Source organism: Sphaeramia orbicularis, chromosome 20, assembly GCF_902148855.1.
Source record: "Sphaeramia orbicularis chromosome 20, fSphaOr1.1, whole genome shotgun sequence".
NCBI lineage: Eukaryota > Metazoa > Chordata > Actinopteri > Kurtiformes > Apogonidae > Sphaeramia > Sphaeramia orbicularis.
The window spans coordinates 37775279-37801234 of NC_043976.1; the positions used below are offsets into that span (position 1 = coordinate 37775279).

At 35.3% G+C, this 25956-nt stretch overlaps 1 protein-coding gene across 2 annotated transcripts in view; it reads left to right on the plus strand.

Annotated features, from left to right (window-relative positions):
• Nucleotides 1-6177: 6177 nt before the first annotated feature.
• The window catches only part of rnpc3 (RNA-binding region (RNP1, RRM) containing 3), a 53842-nt gene continuing 34063 nt past the window's right edge, over nt 6178-25956 (plus strand). Inside the window, exons 1-7 of one of the 2 annotated variants that reach the window (XM_030123000.1) lie at nt 6178-6210; nt 9923-10079; nt 13329-13376; nt 13485-13594; nt 13874-13963; nt 23581-23692; nt 24362-24430. In XM_030123000.1, the coding sequence (XP_029978860.1) occupies nt 9927-10079; nt 13329-13376; nt 13485-13594; nt 13874-13963; nt 23581-23692; nt 24362-24430 (582 nt within the window). In that variant the 5' untranslated portion in view covers nt 6178-6210; nt 9923-9926. Of the gene's footprint in view, nt 6211-9922; nt 10080-13328; nt 13377-13484; nt 13595-13873; nt 13964-23580; nt 23693-24361; nt 24431-25956 lie in introns of those variants that run through there. The other variant, XM_030123001.1, reaches the window with a different exon arrangement.

The window sequence follows — 25956 nt, forward strand, 5'->3', positions numbered from 1 at the left end:
TTGGCGGACATGGAACTAAAACAACAAAACCCACGAATATCCCTTTCATGCATGAATTATGAGAACCGTAATCAAAATTTTTTTCCTGAGTGTTTTTATTCCTCTTTAGGCGTGAAAAAAAACAATGCGATTGAAAATTTTCTTCTGAAAAAGAAATACAGGGTGGGGAAGCAAAATTTACAATATTTTGAGGCAGGGATTGAAAGACAGTGTATGACCAATTAGTTTATTGAAAGTCATGAGAATTTATTCGCCACAAGAAAATGTCCATAATAGAAAATGTTTTTATTCTATGTGTCCTCCTTCTTTCTCAATAACTGCCTTCACACGCTTCCTGAAACTTGCGCAAGTGTTCCTCAAATATTCAGGTGACAACTTCTCCCATTCTTCTTTAATAGTATCTTCCAGACTTTGTCGTAATAGTTTTGCTCATAGTCATTCTCTTCTTTCCATTATAAACAGTCTTTATGGACGCTCCAACTATTTTTGAAATCTCCTTTGGTGTGACGAGTGCATTCAGTAAATCACACACTCTTTGACGTTTGCTTTCCTGATTACTCATATGGGCAAACGTTTCTGAAAAGGTATGGATAATAGTGTTAGGTATGATTATGACATCAATATATGTTTGGTTTCAAAACAATTGACGTAGTGCCTGCTGAGAAAAAACAACTAAATGTTCATTGTAAATTTTGCTTCCCCACCCTGTAAATGTAAAAAAAAAAATTAATAAAAAGAATTTTAAACATGAAAAAAATACATAATAATAATAATAACTTGAAGCACTTGGAGAGCGCAGACCTCCGCCAAGGCTGATCAGTGGCCTCCCCCGTGGGCCCCCCCACCCCCGATCACCACCAAAATGTAATCATTTCTTCCTTATCCCATTTCCAACAAACCCTGAAAATTTCATCCAAATCTGTCCATATCTTTTTGAGTTATGTTGCACACTAACGGACAGACAAACAAACAAACAAACCCTGGCAAAAACATAACCTCCTTGGCGGAGGTAATAATAATAATAATAATAATAATAATAATAATAATAATAATAATAATAATAATAATAATAATAATAATATCTTATGAACCTATTTTTCATGAAGTTGCAAAAATGTCCACTCAACTGGACACTATGTGTTTAATTTTTGACGCACAGAAACACGTATTTATGGATAAATTGTGTGAAAACTATGGGGGGGGGGGGGGGGGCTTATGATTCTGGGGGTTTATGCTCAGGAGAGATCTACATAATGTTCCCAATTCATGTCAGAAAAGATACGTAGTGTCTTAAAACTTTAATAAAGATATGTGTGAAAAAAAAAAAAAAAAAACACGAAAAGAACATCAAAATCCTTGAATATACAAGAGAACAGCTGTAGAATAGCTGTCCACTGTAGTGACCAGTATGCATGAAAGGGTTAATGCTGCTAATCTGATGTCTTCTCACATTTTAACATATTCTAATGCTAGTAATTACTCACTTCATGGAGATAATATGCAAAAAAAAACCTTCTTGTCTGACAAATAACAATTGATTTACACTCAAACATGTTAGTGCAGATCAGGTTTATGAAGAACAGCAAAGTTACAGTAAAGGTTTGAATGACAGTGTATGGGATGGTGCATAAGTGTCCACTGTGTTGGCTGATATGGAACTAAAACAACCAAACCCATGAATATACAATAGAACAGCTGGAGAAGAACTGTCCACTGGAGTGACCACTGTGCATGAAAGGGTTAAAATAATGCAGTTAGAAGCTTCTATAACACATGGCTACAGTCACGTTTGTCCTAAAAATGCTCATATTCTCTCATTCCCAGTGACTTTCTTCCCCATATTCCCAGTCAGCATCTCCCTTCTCCCTTGGCTTTCCCTCTGCTCGACTCCGGAGGGAGGTGGGAGGATCGAATGTCTGCCGTTCCTCCCATCACCTGTGAAATTTCAGAGCCAAGCCATGGTGAAAGGGGGTATTGTGTCCCCCTGATGAGGAATGCCCTTGCGTTGCTCCTCAAAGAAAAGGCTTCATTTGGCCAGGAATTTGGAGGCACCTCGAGAAGTGTAAGGGAGATTTTGTCGGGGGTGCGGATGGGAAGCTGAAGGTCTTCATAAGGCCGGGCTGCAGAAGGACATGCCTGTAACCCAATCACTGTAATAATGATATAATAGCATTAAACAGCAAAGCAAAAATCCACCACAGGCCAAAAACACACACCCATGAACAAGCAACAACTCAAATAGTATAAGGACCAGTGTTTTTTAAATAAGCTAAAACATTAAAAAAAAAAAAGCATAATTTGATTAATTCTTGACTTTTTTTTTTAATATTAGATGTGTACTGTGACTGTAAAATGATGCAGTTATTGGAGAAGTCAGATGTGTTAAAGCTGTTATTCCATATGGTGAGGCTGACACCTGCTGGTGAAACACAACAACTAAATATTTTTAACCATGTCAGGCTTTTTACAGACTGAGACGTGCAGGATTTCATGTAATAATTAAAATAACTGGTAACACTTTATAATAAGTACACACTATGAAGCATTAGTTAAGCATTAACCCTTTCATGCATACTGGTCACTCCAGTGGACAGCTATTCTACAGCTGTTCTCTTGTATATTCATGGATTTTTTTTATTTATTATTATTATTTTTTACACATGTCTTTATTAAAGTTTTTTAGACACTACATATTTTTTATGACATGAATTGGTAACATTATGTAGATCTCTCCTGAGCATAAACCCCCAGAATCACAAGCCCTCCCCATAGTTTTCACACAATTTATCAGTAAATACATGTTTCTGTGTCAAAAATGAAACGTGTGGTGTTCAGCTGAGTGGACATTTTTGCAACTTCATGAAAAATAGGTTCATAAGATTTATTATTATTATTATTATTATTATTATTATTATTATTATTATTATTATTATTATTATTATTATTGTTATTGTTATTTTTATTTATTTATCTATTTATTTATTTTTTGTGATGTATTTTTTACATTTTTTAAATTATTTGATTTTTTTTTTTTTTTTTTCCAGAAGAAATTTTTCAATTGCATTGTTTTTTTCACGCCTAAAGAGGAGTAAAAACACTCAGGAAAAAAAATCTGATTAAGGGTCTCATAATTCGTGCATGAAAGGGTTAAAATAACTAGTAACACTTTATAATAAGTACACACTATGAAGCATTAGTTAAGCATTAACCCTTTCATCCATACTGGTCACTACAGTGGACAGCTATTCTACAGCTGTTCTCTTGTATATTCATGGATTCTGTTGTTCTTTTTTTTTTTTTTTTTTTTTTTTTTTTACACATATCTTCATTAAAGTTTTAAGACACTACATATCTTTTCTGACATGAATTGGGAACATTATGTAGATCTCTCCGGAGCATAAACCCCCAGAATCATAAGCTCTCCCCATAGTTTTCACACAATTTATCCGTAAATTCATGTTTCTGTGCGTCAAAAATTAAAAATTGTGTTTTAATTAATTGTGTTTTATTTATTTTTAATAACTTTGTACGGTGACCTTGAGTGTCCTGAAAAGTGCCTATACATAAAATGTATTATTCTTATTCTTATTCTTATTATATGGTATTATTATTATTATTATATGGACATTTTTGCAACTTAATGAAAAATAGGTTCATAAGAATTTTTGTTTTTCATTATTATTATTATTATTATTATTATTATTATTATTATTATTATTATTATTATTTTTATTTTTATTTTATTTTTTTATGTATTTTTGAGGTTTTTTTTAATTTTTAAAAAAGTTTATTTTTATTATTTTTATTTTTTTTCAGAAGAAATTTTTCAATCGCATTGTTTTTTTTCATACGTAAAGCAGAATAAAAACATTCAGGAAAAATATTTGATTAAGGTTCTCATAATTCGTGCATGAAAGGGTTAAAGTCCATCATAAGAAAGTTATATACTGTGTGAAAACTATTCATTCATTCATTCATTCATTTTTTGTTTATTTTGAGCATTTACAGAAAACATGCAAATTCAAAATTCCAAAATCATTCATCTAAACTCGAAAAGAAGAGGGAAGAAGAAAAATTTGGAGTGGGAAAAAGAAAAACTATGAAACAAAAATGTTTTTCATGCAACTAATCTGACGTTTTCTCTCATTTTAACATAGTCTAATACTGGTTATTACTAACTTCTTGGAGATAATATGCAAAAAAAAAAAAAAAAAAAAAGTTGATTAAGAAAACTGTTAACCCTTTCATGCACACATGGTGTCCAGTTGAGTGGACATTTTTGCAACTTCATCAATAATACGTTCATAAGAATTTTTTTTTCATTATTATTATTTTTTTTAATGTTTTTTTTTTTTTAAATTTAATTCTTTAATTTATTTATTTTTCAGAAGAAAATTTTCAATCGCCTTGTTTTTTTCATGCCTAAAGAGGAATAAAAACACTCAGGAAAAAATTTTGATTAATTAATGAGTATTGCAGTTGATTTACACTGAAACATGTTCGTGCACTGTACTGTAACTGTGCTGTTCTTGATAAACCTGATCTGCAGTAACATGTTTCAGTGTAAATCAACTGTTATTGGTTAGGGAAATATTTTTTATTTTTTTAAATTTTTTTTTATTTTTTTGCATATTATCTCCATGAAAAGAGTAATAATTAGCATTAGAATATGTTAAAATGTGAGATTAAAATGTGACATGTCAGATTTTATTTCATTGTTTTAACCCTTTCATGCATGAATTAGGAGAACCTCAATCAAGATTTTTTTTCTGAGTGTTTTTATCCCTCTTTAGGCATAAAATAACAATTCTATTAATTTTTTTAGCCTATTTTTTATGGAGTTACAAAAATGTTTACTCAGCTGGACCAAAGAAACTTGTATTTACTGATATACTGTGTGAAAACTATGAAATACAAACATTTTTAATGCTGCTAATTTGATGTTTTCTCACATTTTAACATACCTGCATGGAGATAATATGCAAAAAAACAAAAAACAAAAAAACAACAACTGTTAATTACAATCTAATAACAATAAGCTTTTTTTTTTTTACTCTCAAACGTGTTACTGCAGATCAGGTTTATCTAGAACAGCAAAGTTACAGTAATGGTGTGAATTACAGTGTTTGGGATGATGCATAAGTGTCCACTGTGTTGGCTGATATGGAACTAAAACTACAAAACCCATGAATATACAAGAGAACAGCTGGAGAAGAACTGTCCACTGGAGTGACCACTGTGCATGAAAGGGTTAATTAATGAGTATCGCAGTTGAAGAACAGTTGATTTACACTGAAACATGTTCGTGCACTGTACTGTAACTGTGCTGTTCTTGATAAACCTGATCTGCAGTAACATGTTTCAGTGTAAATCAACTGTTATTGGTTAGGGAAATATTTTTTATTTTTTAATTTTTTTTTTTTTTTTTTTTTTTTGCATATTATCTCCATGAAAAGAATAATAATTAGCATTAGAATATGTTAAAATGTGAGATTAAAATGTGACATGTCAGATTTTATTTCATTGTTTTAACCCTTTCATGCATGAATTATGAGAACCTTAATCAAGATTTTTTTTTTCTGAGTGTTTTTATCCCTCTTTAGGCATAAAATAACAATTCTATTAATTTTTTTTAGCCTATTTTTTACGGAGTTACAAAAATGTCCACTCAGCTGGACCAAAGAACCAAAGAAACTTGTATTTACTGATATACTGTGTGAAAACTATGAAATACAAACATTTTTAATGCTGCTAATTTGATGTTTTCTCACATTTTAACATACCTGCATGGAGATAATATGCACAAAAAAAAAAAAAAAAAAACCCAAAACAACTAAGAGAGAACAGCTGGAGAAGAACTGTGCATTAGAGCGACCACTGTGCATGAAAGGGTTAATATAAATAATATGTCGAAGCTTTCCATCGTATCCACTGGAGGACAGTAAACATCCATTATTTTTCCTGTATTCATCTTTAGCACAAATTAATAATAAACTAATTAAGAACTACCACTGTCAAGTTATATGTACACTGTATTTCAAACTTATTAATGAATCCACTTTGGGACAATAAAATAGAAACTGTTTTCACTATGGTGTGGTTGCAGTACCCCCTCCTGTCCGACAGATGGTGGTGTCGCCCTTCTCCTGTTTAAACTTACACGTGAGGAAACCGGAAGTGGGTTTGTTTTGTAGCCGCTACTGCAGACAGGTAAGCTAACACTGACAGCTACATTTTATGAGTTTTTAGGTGGAATTATTCAGTAATTTGTGATATATATTACATGCAGCGCTTAAGATATTTACCGGGGAATGTAGAGATATTTATGTTGAGGTGACGTAAAAGGCGAAAGTTGAACATTTTTTTTGTATTTGTAGAGCAGTAGAGGTTAGCAATTAGCTAAAGTTTGCTCTTCGTTTGAGTGTTTTACAGCATTTTTATTTCAATAAATTGTGGGTTTCCTTAGTTTTGCATGTGGAAAAAAAGTAACAAAACCTCTCCGTCAGGCTTGGTTCATTTCGACTTGGTTAAACTTTATTTATATGTCGCTAAAGTACAATATAGATACAACATAGGAGTGATTCATTACCAAACTCTGAACAACACCCAGATGGAAAAATTCTCCTTAATTGGAAACCTCAGAAAACTTAACTCTCTAGAGAGGAGAGAGAAAAGAACAGCACAGAGAAAAAACAAACACTCTGCTTGTTGGGGTTAACATTAGTTTTCAAAGATGGAGATGCCTGCATGAAGTTGGAGATGAAAGTACAACCCATATGACAGAAATTCTATTCACTCTTGGTTTATTAACCCTTTCATGCATAGTGGTCACTACAGTGAACAGTTATCGTATTTTCAAGGATTTAGTTGTTTTAGTTCCATATCAGCCAACATAGTGGAAGCTTATGCATCAACTCATACACTGCAATTCATCCCATTACTGTAACTTTGCTGTTCTAGATAAACCTGATCTGCACTAACATGTTTGAGTGTAAATCAGGCGGTTGTTATTGTTGTTAGACTGTCATTAACATAATTTTTTTTTGCATATAATCTCCATAAAGTGAGTATGTTAAAATGTGACAAAACATCAGATTAACAACATTTAAGAAATTATTTCATCGTTTTCGCACAGTGTAGCAGTAAATACATGTTTCTTTGCTTCAAAAATTATCCCTTTCATGCATACTGGTCACTACAGTAGACAGCTATTCTACAGCTGTTCTCTTGTATATTATAATTAAACGTGTGATGTCCCACTGAGTGGACATTTTTGCAACTTCATGAAATATAGGTTGATAAGAATTTGTTTTTCTTCATTATTATTTTTTTTCAATGTATTTTTTAAATTTTTAAAATTATTTTATTTTTTAAAATTTATTTTTCAGAAGAACATTTTCAATCGCATTGTTTTTTTTTCATGCCTGAAGAAGAATAAAAACACTCAGGAAAAAATTTTGATTAAGGTTCTCATAATTCGTGCATGAAAGGGTTAACATAATAATTTTTTTTTTTTTTTTGCATATAATCTCCATAAAGTGAGTATGTTAAAATGTGACAAAACATCAGATTAACAACATTTAAGAAATTATTTCATAGTTTTCACACAGAGTATCAGTAAATACATGTTTCTTTGCTTCAAAAATTATCCCTTTCATGCATACTGGTCACTACAGTGGACAGCTATTCTACAGCTGTTCTCTTGTATATTCATGGATTTTGTTGTTCTTTTTGTTGTTTTTTTGTTTGTTTGTTTTGTTTTACACATATTTTATTAAAGTTTTAAGACACTACATATCTTTTCTGACATGAATTGGGAACATTATGTAGATCTCTCCTGAGCATAAACCCCCAGAATCACAAGCCCTCCCCATAGTTTTCACACAATTTATCAGTAAATTCATGTTTCTGTGCGTCAAAAATTAAACGTGTGGTGTCCAGCTGAGTGGACATTTTTGCAACTTCATGAAAAATAAGTTCATAAGAATTTTTTTTCATTATTATTATTATTATTATTATTATTATTATTATTATTATTATTATTATTTTTAATTCTTTAATTTATTTATTTTTCAGAAGAAAATTTTCAATCGCCTTGTTTTTTTCATGCCTAAAGAGGAATAAAAACACTCAGGAAAACATTTTGGTTAAGGTTCTCATAATTCGTGCATAATAGGGTTAAGGACACAAAAACTAGGTCAATAGGATAAAAAACATACATAGTAAAAAGGAAAAGAAATAGCATAAATCCATATGTTACTTACACATAAAGGCTCGATTGCCAGTGAGACCAAGGTAAAAGTGCAAGAGAGGCTTATATAATATTTTTTTAATAAGAAGAGAGGGTTTGTGCCTCCTAAAATCAAACTTCGAGGTGGTTCCAGTGGAGAGGAACTTGACAAGTAAAGGCTATAAAGTTGTCTAGTTGTGGATCCTCAATGAATCATAAGAAATCCTGGGTTCTGAGAGCATAGTGTTCAGTTTGGATGTTAAGTTATGAGTGAATGGTTCACCAAGACATTGATTGCAATTATTTTACAGACTTTGAGGCGGTGGTTTGAATCCAGAAGTTTCCAAACCATTAAAAAACTTAAGTGCAGCATCGAACTATTTTAGGCTCAACCTAAACCAATTTAATGGTGGAGGGCATCCAAAGTCAGTTATTGGCTGCAGTCGCTCCCCTGTGGACTTAAGTAGTTTTGGATCTTGTGTAACGCCTGTGGAAGGTAATAATGATGGCGAAACAATACAGTTATTCATTCATTCTTGTCCCACCTGTTCAGCTTTGTCTTCCACTAATTTAAGGAAAGTAATGAAACCCAGACAGAACCTTAGTCCGCGAAAACAACAGAAAGGTCAGGATTTTAGTGACGATGGTAATCCTTGAAAAACAGTGATAATGTGATGTGATCACTGGTGTTTGTACCAAACAGTAAAGTTTCCTTATAGCTGAATCATATAATTTGTTGGCTGCTGTGGTGTCTCTACGTCATTTCAATAGTATAATACAGTTTGCTGTAATGAGAAACACTGCAACACTTGTGATTTAAATCTGGTTTTCTGCTATATGCAATATTGTTAATATTTAATTTAATATAAATCTCTGAGCCTCACATGTGAGGGATGCACCGATAGCAAACTTTAGATGCCAACATTTAAGGTTGATACCAGTGTTATTGTTTCAGCATTTTGTTTTTGTTGGTTTTTATCTTCCTCTTAACAAAGAAACCATTAGTATTCATTCATTCATTCATCTTGTGAACCGCTTTATCCTTGAGAGGGCTGTGGGGGTGCTGGAGCCTATCCAACTATATTTCAGGTGAAGGTGGGGTTCATCGCAGGACTGACATATAGAGAGGAACAACCAATCACTCTCGCATTCACACCTACAGGCAATTAAATGAACCATTCAGCCTATTAGTGCATGTGTTTGGATGGTGGGAGGAAGCCAGAGTATCCAGAGAGAACCCACCATTATTATTATTATAATCGTTCATCGTTATCCAAATATTTAACTTGTCACTATTTGAAAGACTTTCAGCTCTTCATCACATTATCTTTGAATGAACACAGATTCAGATCAATATTTGCTGCTGCCATCAGTGAAAACACATCTTATACGCCGATGTCTGGCCAGTATGTTGATGCATTCCTGTCACACATCCAAAGTGGGTGCTGGTTGAACAGGAGATGAATTTGATAGTGAAAGGCCTCTCGTTTTTCTTTTGGAAACAGATGGAACTATGAGTGAAACTGTACTTGGAGAGCAAAATGTTTTAATGGTGTACTACAGTTCAGGTTCTTCAGTCGGGCAGTGTTAATTTAAAATGAATGTACATTAAGTAATATGTATGGATATGTGCTTCTTATTAATCATGTCTGTGTCATGAAGTTGTCTGTATCTTCATCTGCCTTCCTACAGTAAAATGGATAAGAATGAGGAGGAGGCGAAAACAAATGGCAGTAAGACACTGCTGATCCGTCACCTACCTGCTGAGCTCAACCGTGATGAGAAGGAGGACCTTCTGAGGTATTTTGGAGCTGAATCAGTCCGCGTCCTCCCATGCACAGGTCGTCTGGTAGGTTGGACTCACTGACACCTCATCCAGGGTTTATACGGTGCTTGACATCCTTAAAAATGCTTGAATTTCAATGTCTGGAAAGTGCTTGAATTTTAGTTTAAGGGCTTGAAAGGGCTTGAAATTATAGCCAAGCTATTTACAGAGAGGTGATACATTCTGAAAAATAAAACTTTATGTCAAAAAAGAAAATTAGTGGGTGTTCTCAGGTCGACTTCAGCTACATTTTTATTTTAATCTTTGTCTCAGTGCGAGTGTGTTTGAAGAACACCGAGTGGCTTCCCTATTTTTTGGATAAAACTTTGTGTTCTCCTGTAATTTCTAAAATTTTTGCTATTATGGAACATAATTTTAAGTGTTTATAGCGTAATACAATGTACATCATTGTGATTAGTGAAAAAAATACTAATAATGACTTAGGGTCAAAAATAAAATCCGAATTTCTCTCCTCTAAAAACTCGATTTTAAATTTAGATTTTTGGGTAGAACTTCAAAAGACAACAGAAGTCGGCACATTGTTTTCATCTGCAGCCCACAATGTAATGCACTGCTCCCACTCTGGCATGTGATGGTGTTTGAGGCGCTGAAATAAGTTGGTTGTGCTGCGGTCTTTGACTGATTCCACCTTCGGGCTGAGTTTGCAGCGAGGAATGGTTTGATCTTCATTTGAAACTTCGAAGACGCACCAATTGCACACAACTGACTTGCTTTTGCTATTTTTAGCCACAAACTTCTCCCACTCCTTAGCAAACAACATTTTTGTACTGGTGTGTGGAGACCAAAGATTGTGGAGACCGCTTTTACATTTAGGAGAAGGAGCGTACGGTAGCCTGGAGGAGGAGCCTATGGTAGGACAGAGGAGACACGAGAGATGACATTCGATTTGTCGATTACCCTTTTTTAAACATTGACCTAATTAAATAATCCAATTTTGATTTAAAATTGATTAATCATGCAGCCCTATCATAAGTGTATGTATTCCTGTAGATATTATTTGACCTAGGGATGGAAATTATCGATTAATCCATTAATCATTAGTTGGTTGACCTTATCGATCAATTAACGATTGATAAGCGGCAATTTTCCTTAGAACCTGAATTTCTCTTTTCAATCAGGTCTATAAGAATAAAAGCTAAATTTTGTTTATATACTTCATGAAAAAAGCATATCATATTCCTTAATGACTGATTTATTGTACCATTGGATACAGTACAGGCAATGACATTTATGGAGTAGAGCTAAATAAGTTCGGCACAGAAATTACATAAAATAAATGGATCTGAAGAGGGGCAGTTTAGACGAAATGGGCATTTCTGTCTTTGCATCACTGACATGATGGAGCCAGATTTCAGCGGAGATGCCATCCCAACCGGGCTTGGGATGGCATCAACTTCAGCAATGAAGCCAGGTTTAGGCAGTGGCGCCCCCTACTGTCGACACCACAAATCTGGCTGTGGAGAAGGGCAATGGGCTTTATGCACACCTACACTACTTCCTGAACTTCAGGTGGGTCCTATATTTCCTGTTTTTCATTGTTGGACACACTGATTAATCCAGGTGTGCCTAATTAATCAGTTGTCACAATAAGAAGTAGCAGGCACACCTGGATTAATTAGTGTGTCCAATAATGAAAAACGGGAAATCAAGATGCCACCTGAAGTTCAGGAAGTAGTGGGGCTGTGCATTAAGCCTATTAACTGACAATTAATCATTTAATCGAGCAAATTCTTATCAACAATTAATTGATAGTCGATTAATTGTTTACATCCCTGATTTGACCCCAGTGATAAGGAGCTGTGCTGGAAAAATTTGGAAATGACCCTTAACACTTTCAGTGCCATGGGCCGATTAAATCGGCTTTACGAAAACAACCTGTAAAGTGCCACGGGCCGATCAGATCGGCTTTGGAGAACACGCCATATTTGTGTACAAACAAACCATCCACCCCCATTTCTTTCTCACATTTCGATGACGTTCTTTCCGTGTCCCCCTTTTGAGACCAAGCAGACGGGAATTTGAGGTCACGCGACCGAATAATATTGTTATATCTTTTTAATGTTTCTTATTCTCCGGTGTTTCATCAGAGGGAGCCCTCCATGCCGGGGGGCGGCTGTGGACTCCAGGGGCTGTGGCGCCTTCTCTCACTGGGGTCCGCTCCTTTCTGGTGGGTGGGGGTCCCAGTTGGCCCTCTCCCACTAGTTGGGATGCGGGGCTGTGTTGCTGGTGCCTGGTCGCCGGGGTCGGCGGCTGCCTCCTGGTGCGGATGGCTCCCTGAGACAGCGCCTCCTAAATTGATGTTTTACTTTTACTTGTACATTTTTGTTCTGGTCTACCCGTGCTCAGTCAGTCTTCTTAAGTATGTGTGAGCTTGTGGGTTTGCATGTGTGTGTGTGTGTGTGTGCGGGTGAGTGGGTGGGTGTGGGTGGGTGTGGGTGGGGGGCGGTACTGATTTTTAAACTGATATGTAAAGCACTTTGTGCTACAGTTTTTAATGTATGAAAAGTGCTATATAAATAAAAATTATTATTATTATTATTATTATTATTACCTCCGCCAAGGAGGTTATGTTTTTGCCAGGGTTTGTTTGTTTGTTTGTCTGTCTGTCTGTCTGTTTGTCTGTCCGTTAGTGTGCAACATAAGTTATGGACAGATTTTGATGAAATTTTCAGGGTTTGTTGGAAATGGGCCCCCCCGTGGGCCCCCCCACCCCCGATCACCACCGAAATTTAATCATTTCTTCCTTATCCCATTTTCAACAAACCCTGAAAATTTCATCCAAATCTGTCCATAACTTTTTGAGTTATGTTGCACACTAACGGACAGACAAACAGACAGACAGACAGACAAACAAACAAACAAACAAACCCTGGCAAAAACATAACCTCCTTGGCGTGGGGGGGGGCCCACAGGGGGGGCCACTGATCAGCCTTGGCGGAGGTCTGCGCTCTCCGAGTGCTTCTAGTTATTATTATTATTATAAATTATGCAAATTACGATCAATAATGAATCGGTCGGATGTTACCGAGCGGTTTCCTGCAGGATTCTTCAAATATTATAAAAACGACGCGAAATACTGAAAAACGTCCAAATTCTGTGGCACTTTTAAGGCTTATTAGCCCCTTAACTGTCTGGCACTTAAAGAGTTAAAAGTGCTTGAATTTGACCTTGAAAAATGTGTATGAACCCTGCTTGTCATACTTCGCCTTTTGTACGTCATTTATGTCTGAACTCTGTCTTCCATCTCCGCAGAAACACGCAGCCTTTGCAACCTTTAGGGCTGAGAAATCAGCGTCAAAGGTGAATCCCTTTAGAAAGTGATGTTTAGACCAGTAACATTTGTTCACTTATTGTACACTTTTATGTTGGGTGCAGTGTGATGTTCACCCCCTCTCACATCTCTTTTAGGCTCTGACAAGACTCCATCAGTTTGAGATCCTTGATCATACACTTGTAGCAGAGTTTGCAAAAGGGCAAGATCATGTCACAGTATTAAAGGACCCACCAGTATCAGACAGGTAAGTTGCTTGATACATCTGAATAACAGACGCTTTTTATCTGCATCAGTCTCACCAGTTAGTTTTGCACTTCAGTAGAATTTTATTCCCGACAGATACAGAGGATACAAACAAACGGAGCCTGAACTGCGTCTGTACATAAAACATTTCCGTAGGGAAACCGGAAGCTTTTATTTGCTCAAAATTGCAACCATGAAATAATAAGCTATGGGTCTTTTATCCAGGATAAAAGCTGCTGTTTGATTGTTTCTTTTTTGTTTGTTTGTTTGTTTTTTTCAGTGACAAAAATGAGAAACGGGAGCAGAAAAAACAAGAGACCAAACAGCCAAGTGTTCCTCTCATAGAAAGTGGCATTGCACCTAGCCTAGGGTAAGTATTCAACAAAACCCACTTTAGCGTGCGTTGATGTGCTGTGAGCAGTATTTGTTGCATGTTTGTTGCTATTACCTGCTGGGGAAATGAATGCCCCGATGGCAGTCTCGGCGGGCCCGGAGTGTGGAGCGGCTGCCTCCAGGCTAACTGACAGACTTAACCTGGATGGCGTTCAGAGAGCTGTGGTCAGGAGATGTCAGCAGCCCTGTGTCCAATTAGACGTCTGGGCTGCCAGGGAGCGTCTGACAGGCTGTCTGTCCGGCCTGTTGGCGGGAACAGGTGGTCTTTGATACGTCTCATTCTCATACTGACAGCCTCTCCTATTGCAACCCACTCTCCCTTCACTTATACTGAAGAGCATCATACTCTCATGTCAGTTTGTTAGAAGTACAGCAGAATATTGGCCTGAAATGTGGATATGCCAGTGAACCATCTCCTGATACACTGCAGTGTGGGGCTGTGTTATCCTCACTGAACGAGCTTTAGTGTCATTAACCCGGTGGTTCCCAACCTTTTTTGGCTCGTGACCCCATTTTAACATCACACATTTCTGGCGACCCCAGACATTTAGAACAGAGACTTTTTTTTTTTTTGTTAAAATTAATTTGTTTTTGATCATGTAATAGTTTGCTGTACTATATTGCAAATAAAAGCTTATTTTAGGTGACATTCAGTTTATATAATGTATATTATTATGGATGGAGGCAGAAAAGCCAGGTGTAGATTACTGCACAAAGAGAGAATTTTATTTTCCTTGGTCAGGATATGTACAGTCAGTCCAGCTTGGATTTACAATAGTGATGTCCTGATCTGTTTTTTTTTTTTTTTTTTTGCTTCCAATCCGATTTTTTTGGATTAGTTTTGCCAATACTGATCTGATACTGATCCGATATTGACTTTTTACAATAAAATTTTAATTTAAATTTGAAGTCATTATTTATAGGTTATTACGCTATTATTTTACTGTAGATCACAATTGGGCTGAATGTGGAACCTGAACTAAAACAAGTATGACACCTTTGACTCATAATAACTTTAGTATAATTTTTGCACTTTCCAAATTCCTACTGTGGGACAAATTACAACCTTTGGCGGGCTGGTTATGGCCCACAGGCCGTATGTTTGCCACTCCTGTAGCCAGTCTATGAACAGGTCCGTCCAGGTGTTATATGGGGGTGTGTTCTGCGCCATTAGTGATGCGCACATCAGTGGGTTACTTGCAGGTCGGGTTGGGGCAGGTCAAAAGAATGTCAGTTTATTATTTGCAGGGTGGGTTGGGTTGGGCTAAATAATTCCACAAAAGCCTCGTAGGTTGAAAAAAACCTGACTCAGGCATCACTACCAGACCTTAAAGTGAGAGTGAAACCTATAGATGTTTTACTAATTCCTCAAAGCCTCTTGCTGTTGTGCAACTAATTCTCCTTTCCCGTACCTTCAGAAACTTTAATTTGAGGGAGCAGGACATGTTTTTACCCCCGCCCCAGAACTGGGTCCGGATCGGCCCGATCTCGTGACTAAATTCGATCTCATCCGATCTTCTAAAAAATACCAGATCGGCAGCCAATACCGATCTGTAGATTGGATCAGGACATCCCTAATTTACAAGGCTGACAATTAATACTGAACAAACAAGAACTCAAACTATGAATTATGAAAGAGCTGCAGCATCTGAAACCGACCACGATGAACATTTGAAAGATAAACAGTACCACAATTTTTTATTTTTAACAATTACTAGAAATTTCAGGTGAGTTCTACCTGAAAACAAAGCTGCAAAAGAATTGGCAAAAACAGCATTTTCTGACACTTATTGCAAAGAAAACATGAAGACACATATGCGACCAGTTATAATGACAGTTTTAAAAGGGTTAAAGGAGTTGATTTAGGAGTATTTAGGTTAATTTAATCATATAATAAACACAACCTCAGTATATTCAGTGATTCAGTTTGGAATTTACTGACTGAGCAAAGAGAGATACTGAATAATCTGTGAAATTTTCTTTTTATTGTTTTCAATAGTGGACATTCACCTGAAAACATGGAAAAAGTCATATTGTAGTTAAATATGGGAATCATTAAAGAAAATACATCAATTACTCACTAATGTACAAACTTGCAAAAGCACAATAAAAATACAAAAAGTGACGTATCACAATTGTTTTCCATTTCTACAATTAGATCGCCCCAAATCCGACTAAATCTGCACATGGAAATTGGGCTCATATTGTGACTAGGATTGTAATTAATTGTGTCAACAAAAATAAGTCTTAGAATGTTCTATTTCCATCTACAGACAGTGTGTCCTTTCGCTGGATTCTGCTGGAGTGAATTAAAAGCCCATAACAGACAAACACAGACTCTAATGAGGGTCTTTGGTTGATGATTAATGTTTTTCATAGAAATAATTGTGATCAGCTGTTTTATTGTCTTTTTCTGTTCATTTTCGGTCACTTTTATAACATAATCCCAGTAAGAGACATTCTCAAGACATTTCAGTTTGTTCATGTTTGTTCAGGTTCTTCACATTTTTTGTGAAAGGATAGACGTAGGTGTAAAAATGTTCATGTAATTTTACTTTTCTTTTTTTATACTAAAACAAAGACAAACAGTTGTTATTATTTATAGATTATTATGATGGTATATTACTGGTCTGAACAACTTGGTAGATGAACTCAAAGGATTGTAACATTCTTGATTGTTAATATCTTCAGTGTCATTTTTGCATTTTACAAATTCATCCCACAGGCTGGATTAGACCCTTCAGGGGGCTGGTTTTTCAGGGTTCATATGTGTGCTTGAAATCCTTGGAAATGCTTGAATTTCAATGATGTGTTTTCAAGATAAGATAATACAAGACTTTATTGACCCCACCACGGGGAAATTTCACAGTTGACGGCAGCAATATACAACAAGTGAGAATGAAATATAAAGGAAAATAAGAAATTGGGCATTCATATAAATAGTTATATAAATAGAGAATTTGAATTATTATTATTATTTTTTTTACTTTTATTGAAGAAAACAAAATAAAATTAAAAAAAACAATGTACAGAGTAACAACGTTTGTCCTGAGATTGGGCCCAAGATTACAATATAAAGTATTTGGTTACAATGAAGAAAAGGAGAGAGAGAAAAAAAAAACAATCCAGGCTTAAATATCCATGCCAATAAGACTGAATACTGGTCTCCATCTTCTTTCAAAGGTCGGAGTCTTCAGCTGTAGCTGTGCTGTTAACTGTTCCATTAGACAAACTTGTTTAATTTTTTGTATCCATTGTCCAGTTGTAGGTGATTCAGGTTTCAGCCATAACATTATCATTTTTCTTGCCGTCATCAGAAGATGTAGTATGAATTTTTGGTCGTGGGATAGACCATCAGGGAATGTGTCCAGTAAAAATAATAATGGGTCCATAGAAAGGTTCACTTTAAGTAAACTATCCAATATGCCTTTTACATTAGTCCAGAAGTGTTTCACAATGGGGCACTCCCAAAATATGTGTGTCTGATCACCGACAAGACCACAGTTTCTCCAACACTTGTTGCTAACACCGCTTTTAGAGAGAAAAGATTTTAATGGGGTTCTGAAAAATCGTATTTTAACCTTCCAGTCAAATTCCTTCCAAAGCTGACTCCCCACCCCCCTGTGACAACCAGAGCAAACATAGAGAATTTGAATTATAAACATTCTTAAAATGTAAAATCTAAGTGGTATTTACATATTTATTTTATTTACATTGTGGTTGCACATGTACATGGTATGGTATGGGGTATGGGGGAGGGTTACTGTGAACTGTTGTATAGTCTGATAGCTGTGGGGAGGAATGACAAGGTCTGGAAAGTGCTTGCAATTATAACTCTGATGTGATTTATTTTTCATATTAACTCTGCCAGGTTAGATGGTGAACCAAATTTACTTACACAGAGGTGATACATTTAGAAAAATGCAACTTTATGACAAAAAATACAATTTCCAGGTGTTCTCAGGTCAACTCCAGGTACATTTTTATCTTTGTCTCGATGCAAGTGTGTCTGAGCAACATCAAATGGCTTCCTTTTTTTTGGATAAAAGTTTGTCTTCTCCTTTAATTTCTAAAGTTTTTTCTGTTATGAAACTTAAGTTTAGATGTTTACAGCATAATACAATGTAGGTCATTGTGATAAAAAGTGAAAAAAATAATCATGAGTGTTTGTATTCCTATAGATATATATTTTACTCCAGCAATAAGGTGCTGTGCTGGAAAAATTTGGAAAATAACCCAAAAAAGTGCTTGAATTTGACCTTGAAAAATGTGTACGAACCCTGTTTTTGGTCCACGGGCCTTATGTTTGACACCTCTGCAGTAAAGGGAGGATCTTAAGTTTTTGGACCAGACAACAACATGACACCTTGGATTTTTAGTCGAGGTAGGCCAATATATTAGCCAGCTGATATATCGGGCCGATATATTGATTTTTTTTTCAATATCGTCCATCTGCCTTAAATTTTTTTTTGAAAGCCAATATTTGATCAGTAGTAAAATAATAATAATTTCATTTATATTGCTGCATAAAAATCTTAATTATCTGAGTGTTTTAATTGTATTTTACGGTCAGTGTGCTTTAAAAAAAAAACAGCCTCAAAAATTGGCCGTAGATATCGACCATCGGCTGATCAAAAGTTAAAAAAATCAGCATCAGCATTGGCCTTAGGAAAAACCCACAGAAGCCCATTAAAATAAAGACAATTGAGAAAACAGTAAATAGTATATATAGTTATTTTGACTGTCTTTATTGTTTGGATTTTTGAAAATATGTGTACGAACCCTGTTTTTGGTCCACGGGCCTTATGTTTGACACCTCTGCAGTAAAGGGAAGATCTTAAGTTTTTGGACCAGACAACAACATGACACCTTGGATTTTTAGTAGAGGTAGGCCAATATATTAGCCAGCTGATATATCGGGCCGATATATTCATTTTTTTTTTTTCAATATCGTCCATCGGCCTTAAATTTTTTTTTTTGAAAGCCAATATTTGATCAGCAGTAAAATAATAATAATTTCATTTATATTGCTGCATAAAAATCTTAATTATCTGAGTGTTTTAATTGTATTTTACGGTCAGTGTGCTTTAAAAAAAAAAACAGCCTCAAAAATTGGCCGTAGATATCGACCATCGGCTGATCAAAATTTTAAAAAATCTACATCAGCATTGGCCTTTGGAAAACCCCACAAAAGCCCATTAAAATAAAGACAATTGAGAAAACAGTAAATAGTAGAAATAGTTTTTTTGACTGTCTTTATTTTTTGGATTTTGCACTTCTGCTCTTGTGTGCTTTTTGTGCTTCGCTGCTGTAACCTGGAATTTCCCCTTGTGGGACAAATAAAGTCTTATCTTATCTTATCTCATCTCATCTCATCTCATCTCATCTCATCTCATCTCATCTCATCTCATATCGGTCTACTTCTAGTTTTTAGAAGCACTCTTGACTGTTTTTGTATATTTTCCAGCAAACAATTAACTAAGTAGATCATGTTTGTTGCAGCTCCGGCTTTAAACACACTAAACTGAATAAAAGCGCCTCCTCCTCCTCAGCTAAGTGGCCTCTGACTAATAGTTTTAACTGTTGCTCTGAGTCGCAGCAGGGCCGGCGTCGAGCCAAGTGGCAGGTTAAATTCTTTATGCCGTGCCCACATCTTATTAAACCCGAGCACATTTCGATGTGTTCTCTCGTGCCATGCTGAGTCTTGGCTTATGAAAGTTATTATTACACGAGGACAAGGCCCGGTGCTGACGTGGCATACTGGTCCCAGTGCCCCTTAATGGCCTGGTTTTACATTGTGTTTGCTGAGTGCCTGTCATCTAAAGAATAAGCTACCCAACTAAAGCTCACTCGCTGCACCACGTTTTCAGTTCTTTTTTTTTTTTCTTTTTGGCAAGTTGTGTGATTTTAACCCATGAAGACCCAGAGCTACTTTTGTATCACTTCCCAACTTAATTTTTCTCACTACTTAACTTTTCTTAAGTGATTTATCGTCATTTATCCTAATATTATCCTCTGTATTTTGCATTTTTTCACTGTATTTTCTGATATTTAACCCTTTCATGCATGAATTATAAGAACCTTTGTCAAGATATTTTTCCTGAGTGTTTTTTTTCCCTTTTAGGCATGAAAAAAAAAACCAAGGTGTTTGAGTTTTTTTTTTTTTTTTTTTGGTAAACCTTATATCAGAAAGTGATATGGAAAACTATGTGATAAAAATTTTTTTAAATGCTGCTAATCAGATGTTTTCTCACATTTTACCATATCCTAATACTAATTATTATTCACTTCATGGAGATAACATAAAAAAAACAAAAAAAAAACAAAAAAAACCCCTCCTTTTTGCTCAAAAAAAAACAACAAAAAAAACCCCCAACAACTTGTTCATTACAGTCTAATAACAACTAGCAATCGATTTAAACATGTTAGTGCAGATCAGGTTTATTAAGACCAGCAAAGTTACATTAATGGTATGAGTGTCAGTGTTTGAGATGATGCGTAAGAGTCCACTGTGTTGGCTGATATGGAACTAAAACAACAAAACCCATGAATATACAAGAAAACAGCTGTAGAAGAACTGTCCACTGGAGTGACCGCTATGCGTGAAAGGGTTAATTTGAATATTCATGAAAACTCAGAGTAAATTCAAAGGTTATTATATCAAAACAGAGAAAACTGAAGAAAAAGTGACTTTTGTCAGTAAAATATATCATTAACTGAAGCTAAACCATAAAAATAAGTGTGATCAGCTGTTTTATTGTCTTTTTCTGTTCACTTTAGGTCACTTGTAGAACATAATCCTAGTAAAATTTGGATAATATACATGTACCTTATGAAGAAGAAGAAAATATGAGTCTTCTTTTAGGCTGTTAAACTAAAAATGTATGAAAAAATACGATAAGATTTGTTACTGGTATTATTTGTTACAGATATTATTTGTCCGAACGTGGTATACGATATTTTGTTCATGCTTTCTTATATTCTTCATTTCATAGGTCTTATGTATCTCATTGTTGTGTTTTGGGTTTTTTTTGTAGTTTTGTTTGTTTTGTTTTTTTTTTTGTTTTTTTTTCTCTCTCTTCTGCCCAGTTTACTCAGTTCTGGTTGTAGTTATTGTCACCATTATAATTGTCTCCATGGTTGTTGCTGTTTGTATTGTTGATACTTTCTTGTGAGGGTCTTCGCCACCTTCTTCTCTCTTGTTCTCTCTCCTTCTTCTACCCTCCCACCCCCACCCCCCATGTCAGGTCCGGCATCGAAATGTGGTTCAACAAAACTCATAATAAACACGGTAGAATATCAAAGGGCACTTCGTATACTTTATGAAGTTACCCTTGGAAAAGTAAATTTGTGGGGAGGAACCAGACTACCATTTTGCTGTTAGGACGCTGGATAAGACAAGTAGGAAAAAAAAAAAAAAAAAAAAAAGTAGTGCGAGATACTCCCTGGTAAAATGTCCAAATAAAAGACGATACACAAGCAAAGGTGTCAGAAAAATGGGCAATGATGACTGGGAGTACAGTTGGTGTCAGCTGCTGCCTTATTAGTACAGACAGCTGCCTGTCAGCCAGCTGAGCCCATAAAGAGAGAAAAAAAAAGAGAAGAAATAAGAAAAAAAAAAAAGAAAAAATAAGATAAGGTCCACACAACCTGTGAGCTCCCAAGAAGATATTTATTCACCACAGTGGTGACGTTTCATGAAATGGGCATTAAATTCTGTTCTAAGTAGTCTTAAAAAGGTCTGAAAAAGTCTTAAATTTGACTCATATTTACAACAATCCCAGGTCTATGTCTTTCGAATGATGACACTGCCTTGAACTTTAAGCAAATTTGTCAGAGAATTCTTTTTGTGGATTTACAGTTGTGAAAAAAAAATCTTAGAGTTATGGTTGAATAAAGAGATTAAGTGCAGGAGAGAAAGTAAGAGAGAAGAGAAAGTTGAGTTGGGAATTGTCCAGTTAAACATTGTAAGTCCAGTTTGTCATGCTTATGAAGTGCTACGCTGTAATCCACAGGTGTCAAACATGCGGCCCGGGGGCCAAATCCAGCCCGCCAAAGGGTCCAGTCTGGCCCTTGGGATGAATTTGTGAAATGCAAAAATTTCACTACGATATTAACAATCCTTTTAGTTCAGGTTCCACATTCAGAACAATTCAATCTCAAGTGGGCAGGATTCAACAAAATACTCTCATAATAACCTATAAATACTAACAACTCCAAATTTTTGTCTTTGTAAATGTAAATATTTTCATGTAATTACACTAAAGCAAAGCATAATTTTGCAAAAAAAAAAAGTGAAGTATATGAACAAATATGAACAACCTGAAATGTCTTAAGAGAAATAAGTACAATTTTAATAACAAGATCCTACCTATAACTAAATGTTTTGTGCATTTGTAGACCCACTGTGATCTGTAAGTTATAATGTACATGTGTGAATGATAAACTGAGGCAGAATAGTGTTAAAATTATACTTATTTTTTCAGTTTGTTCATGTTATTCACATCGTTTGAAAGGACAGTTTGTAGATGTAAACCTTTTCATAATGTAAATTTACTTTTTTCGCTCTAAAACGCAGAGAAAAGTTTGGAGTTGACCTTATTTATATATTATTATGTTATTATTTTACTGGTTCAGCCCACTGCAGATCCAATTTAGCTGAATGTGGCCCCTGAACTAAAATGAGTTTGACACCCCTCCTGTAATCTGTGGGAGTGTTTGCATTATTCTATGATACATTTGTCATGATCATTTTTTATAGATATACTAGAAAAGCACTTGGAGAGCACAGATCATTTTTTCCTTGTGCCAGTATCAACATTTCCTGAAAATTTCATCCAAATCCATCCATAACTTTTTGAGTTATCTTGCTAACAGACAAACAAACCACGATGAAACATAACTTCCACCGTTCCTTGGTGGAGGTAACAATCTTGATAAGTACAAGTTACAACTGTAGAAAAGAACACTTCCAAAGAATGGGAGGGTCAGGGGAATGGATTAACGTATGATGTGATAACTTGTCTCTAGCGGCTAAAAATGTCCTGGAAAATAATTTCAGGGAAAGAGTGGGAACTAGGGGTGAACGATATGGACAAAATTTCATATCTCGATATTCATGCCAGATATCTCAATATCGATATGATATGACTACGGGTTCGGTGAAAACCAAGCATTTTTCAGAAAAATACAAACATCATAACACAAAAGAACATGGAAAGTGCAGTTTTATTTATAAGAATTCACTGCCAGTCATCATCATTAACATAAAGTACAAATAAATTAAATTTGTTGTGACTTCCAGAGCTTTACATGCAGGGCGAGCACGGGGGAAATCTATATCGTTTATGTCGTTGCTTTTTCGATATTAATATCTTGAATGTTCATATCTCGATATCGATACGATAACGATATATCTTTCAGCCATAGTGGGAACCCGGACCAACATTAAAACGAACTTTTCTACTACACACAACAGGTACAATCGCAACCAACAAAGTATAAAAGTACATGAAGTCAATGTTGTGGGGAAAAAAAGCAGCTTTTCAAGCAGCCTGTATTGTTAATTCTCTTCCTTTCTGTGTTTCTTGACAGGTTGAAATTCCAATCAAATCCCACGTTGAAGTATTTATACCCACCGCCTTCTAACGGCATCCTCACCAACATTTCCCACGCCCTCATAAGTGTGCCAAAGTTTTATGTTCAGGTGAGGAAACTCTATACTTTACTCACTTTATGTGCAGATCCTGGTCATTTGGAGTCTTTTTTTCCTTCACTGTCCCTGTATTGATACCTTGTTATTTTAATACAAAGCGTAAAGAGAGAATTTGTACAACACACGCAGACGTACATGTGCGTTTCCAACCTTCACTTTCATATTGTAAAATGGAAATAAGATTTCTGCAATGAGTGTCCCAGAGGCTTTTGAACTGCATCCAACCTCTTAAAGATCAAACAGCAAACATTTGCCTTTTAAATTTCAATTTGGGCGTTAAGCAAGTATTAATAATAAACCGTAAGTGGGAGGCATGAGTTATGGGTTTAACATTTCCCTCGGAGCTGCACTCGCCTGCGTTTTCACCACTGGTAGATTCCCGCGTCGGCATCTTGGTGGTGCTAGCGCGTCACGGAGACGCCGGCCCAGTGCTCAGCCTCAGCCGCCGTATCTCACTTCAGCCCCAATCTCACCTTAAAGCTTGTATTTTAAATGAAAATGCAAAAGCCTCGCAATCTGTTTCACATATGGTTGCCAAGTTCAAGCTGCCTGTTTGAGAGCAGCAGTATATTTATATTACTTGCTTCAGGTTTTGGGATTTTTTTTTTTTTTTTTGGGCATCTGACGACTGTTCTAATACTGGCGTCTCCTATTACACAGGTGCTTCATCTGATGAACAGGATGAATCTACCGTGTCCTTTTGGACCCGTCACTGCCAGACCCCCCCTGGTAAGCTTCAGTTATTAGTGTGGGAAAGCAACAAAAAATATGTGATAATACCATGAAGAGTTAATTAAAAATAAGGCTGCTGTGTTCAGTTTAATTCAGTTTAATTGTGTTTTTTCAGACTTTTCAAGCATTATGCATTTGTGCAAGATACAAAAAATTATTAGACCACCCCTTGTTTTCTTCAGTTTCTTGTCAATTTTAATGCCTGGTGCAACTAAAGCTACATTTGTTTGGACAAATATAATGATAACAACAAAAATAGCTCATAGTAGTTTAATTTCAGAGCTGATATCTATCCATTTTCTATGATTTTCTTGATAATAACCAAAATCACTTCAGTTCTTAGATCAGTATCTATGGTATTGTACTGACAAAAACAGTGCTTTTAGACATTCCATGTTTTCTTTTCTGTCTGTTTTAGTCACATGATACACACAGTAGTTAGTACTTGATGGCATAACTCTTGTTTTTCATGACTTTTGATGGTCTAATAATTTTTTCCACGATTGTACAATGTTCGGAAGACGAAAGAGTCTGAAAAGAAAAAGGTTGAAGGCTGAGCTTATTCTGCCGAACCCCCTATTTATATATATATATATATATATATATATATATATATATATATATATATATATATATATATATATATATATATATATCACCAAACAAAATGAAATAAAATAGCTACCAATGCCTTTTGCTTAGTAACCGTAGCAACAACAAAAAACAAAACAGTTTGAGTCAAGGAAAAGTTAGCGTTCACATTTTTCGTATATTTTCATGACATTTCTTTTGAACTTAGTTTTAAACAAAAAAAGTTGTACAGTCTTTGAAGTCACGACTTAACAAACATTTACTCCTTCAACAGAAAGACAAAATTGCTTCATATTAGTTCAAACATAAGGTTTTTTGAAATTATAAACACTTTCCTGCATTTTAAACAAGCTCTGAGTATGAACAGGCAACTGATTATTTTTTGCCAAAAATATTGACACATTTTTTGAACATAAATTGTGCTGCTTTAGATTGGACTAAGTCACTAAGGGTGGTAGGAGAGATGGATTCATAAAAAAAGATAAGATTTTTTTTTAAATTTTTGTCTTGTTTTGGGTTTTTTTGGGGGGGGGTTTCCCCTATGTTTTGTATTATGCTTGTGTCTGAAATAAACTTAACAAACAAACAAACAAGATAGACTTTATTGATGCCACTTTGGGGAAATGTTTCAGCTGACAGCAGCAAATACAAAAATAAAGTACAAAAAAGAGTGAAAACATAAACCTATATACACACATATACACCTGTGAATAATAGAATATAAAGTGAAAAAATAGAAGTATTTATATAAGTTTAAATTTACATATTACATACATATTTACAATGGATTTGCACATGCACATGGTGTGGTATTGGGGGGGGGGTGGCGTTACTGTGAACTGTTATATATAAAAAAAAATCAACACAGATTAATTACAGTGAGGTGCAAAAGTCTCATTCCACTTTTAGCTTTCTTGTTTTTGCAGGGTTGA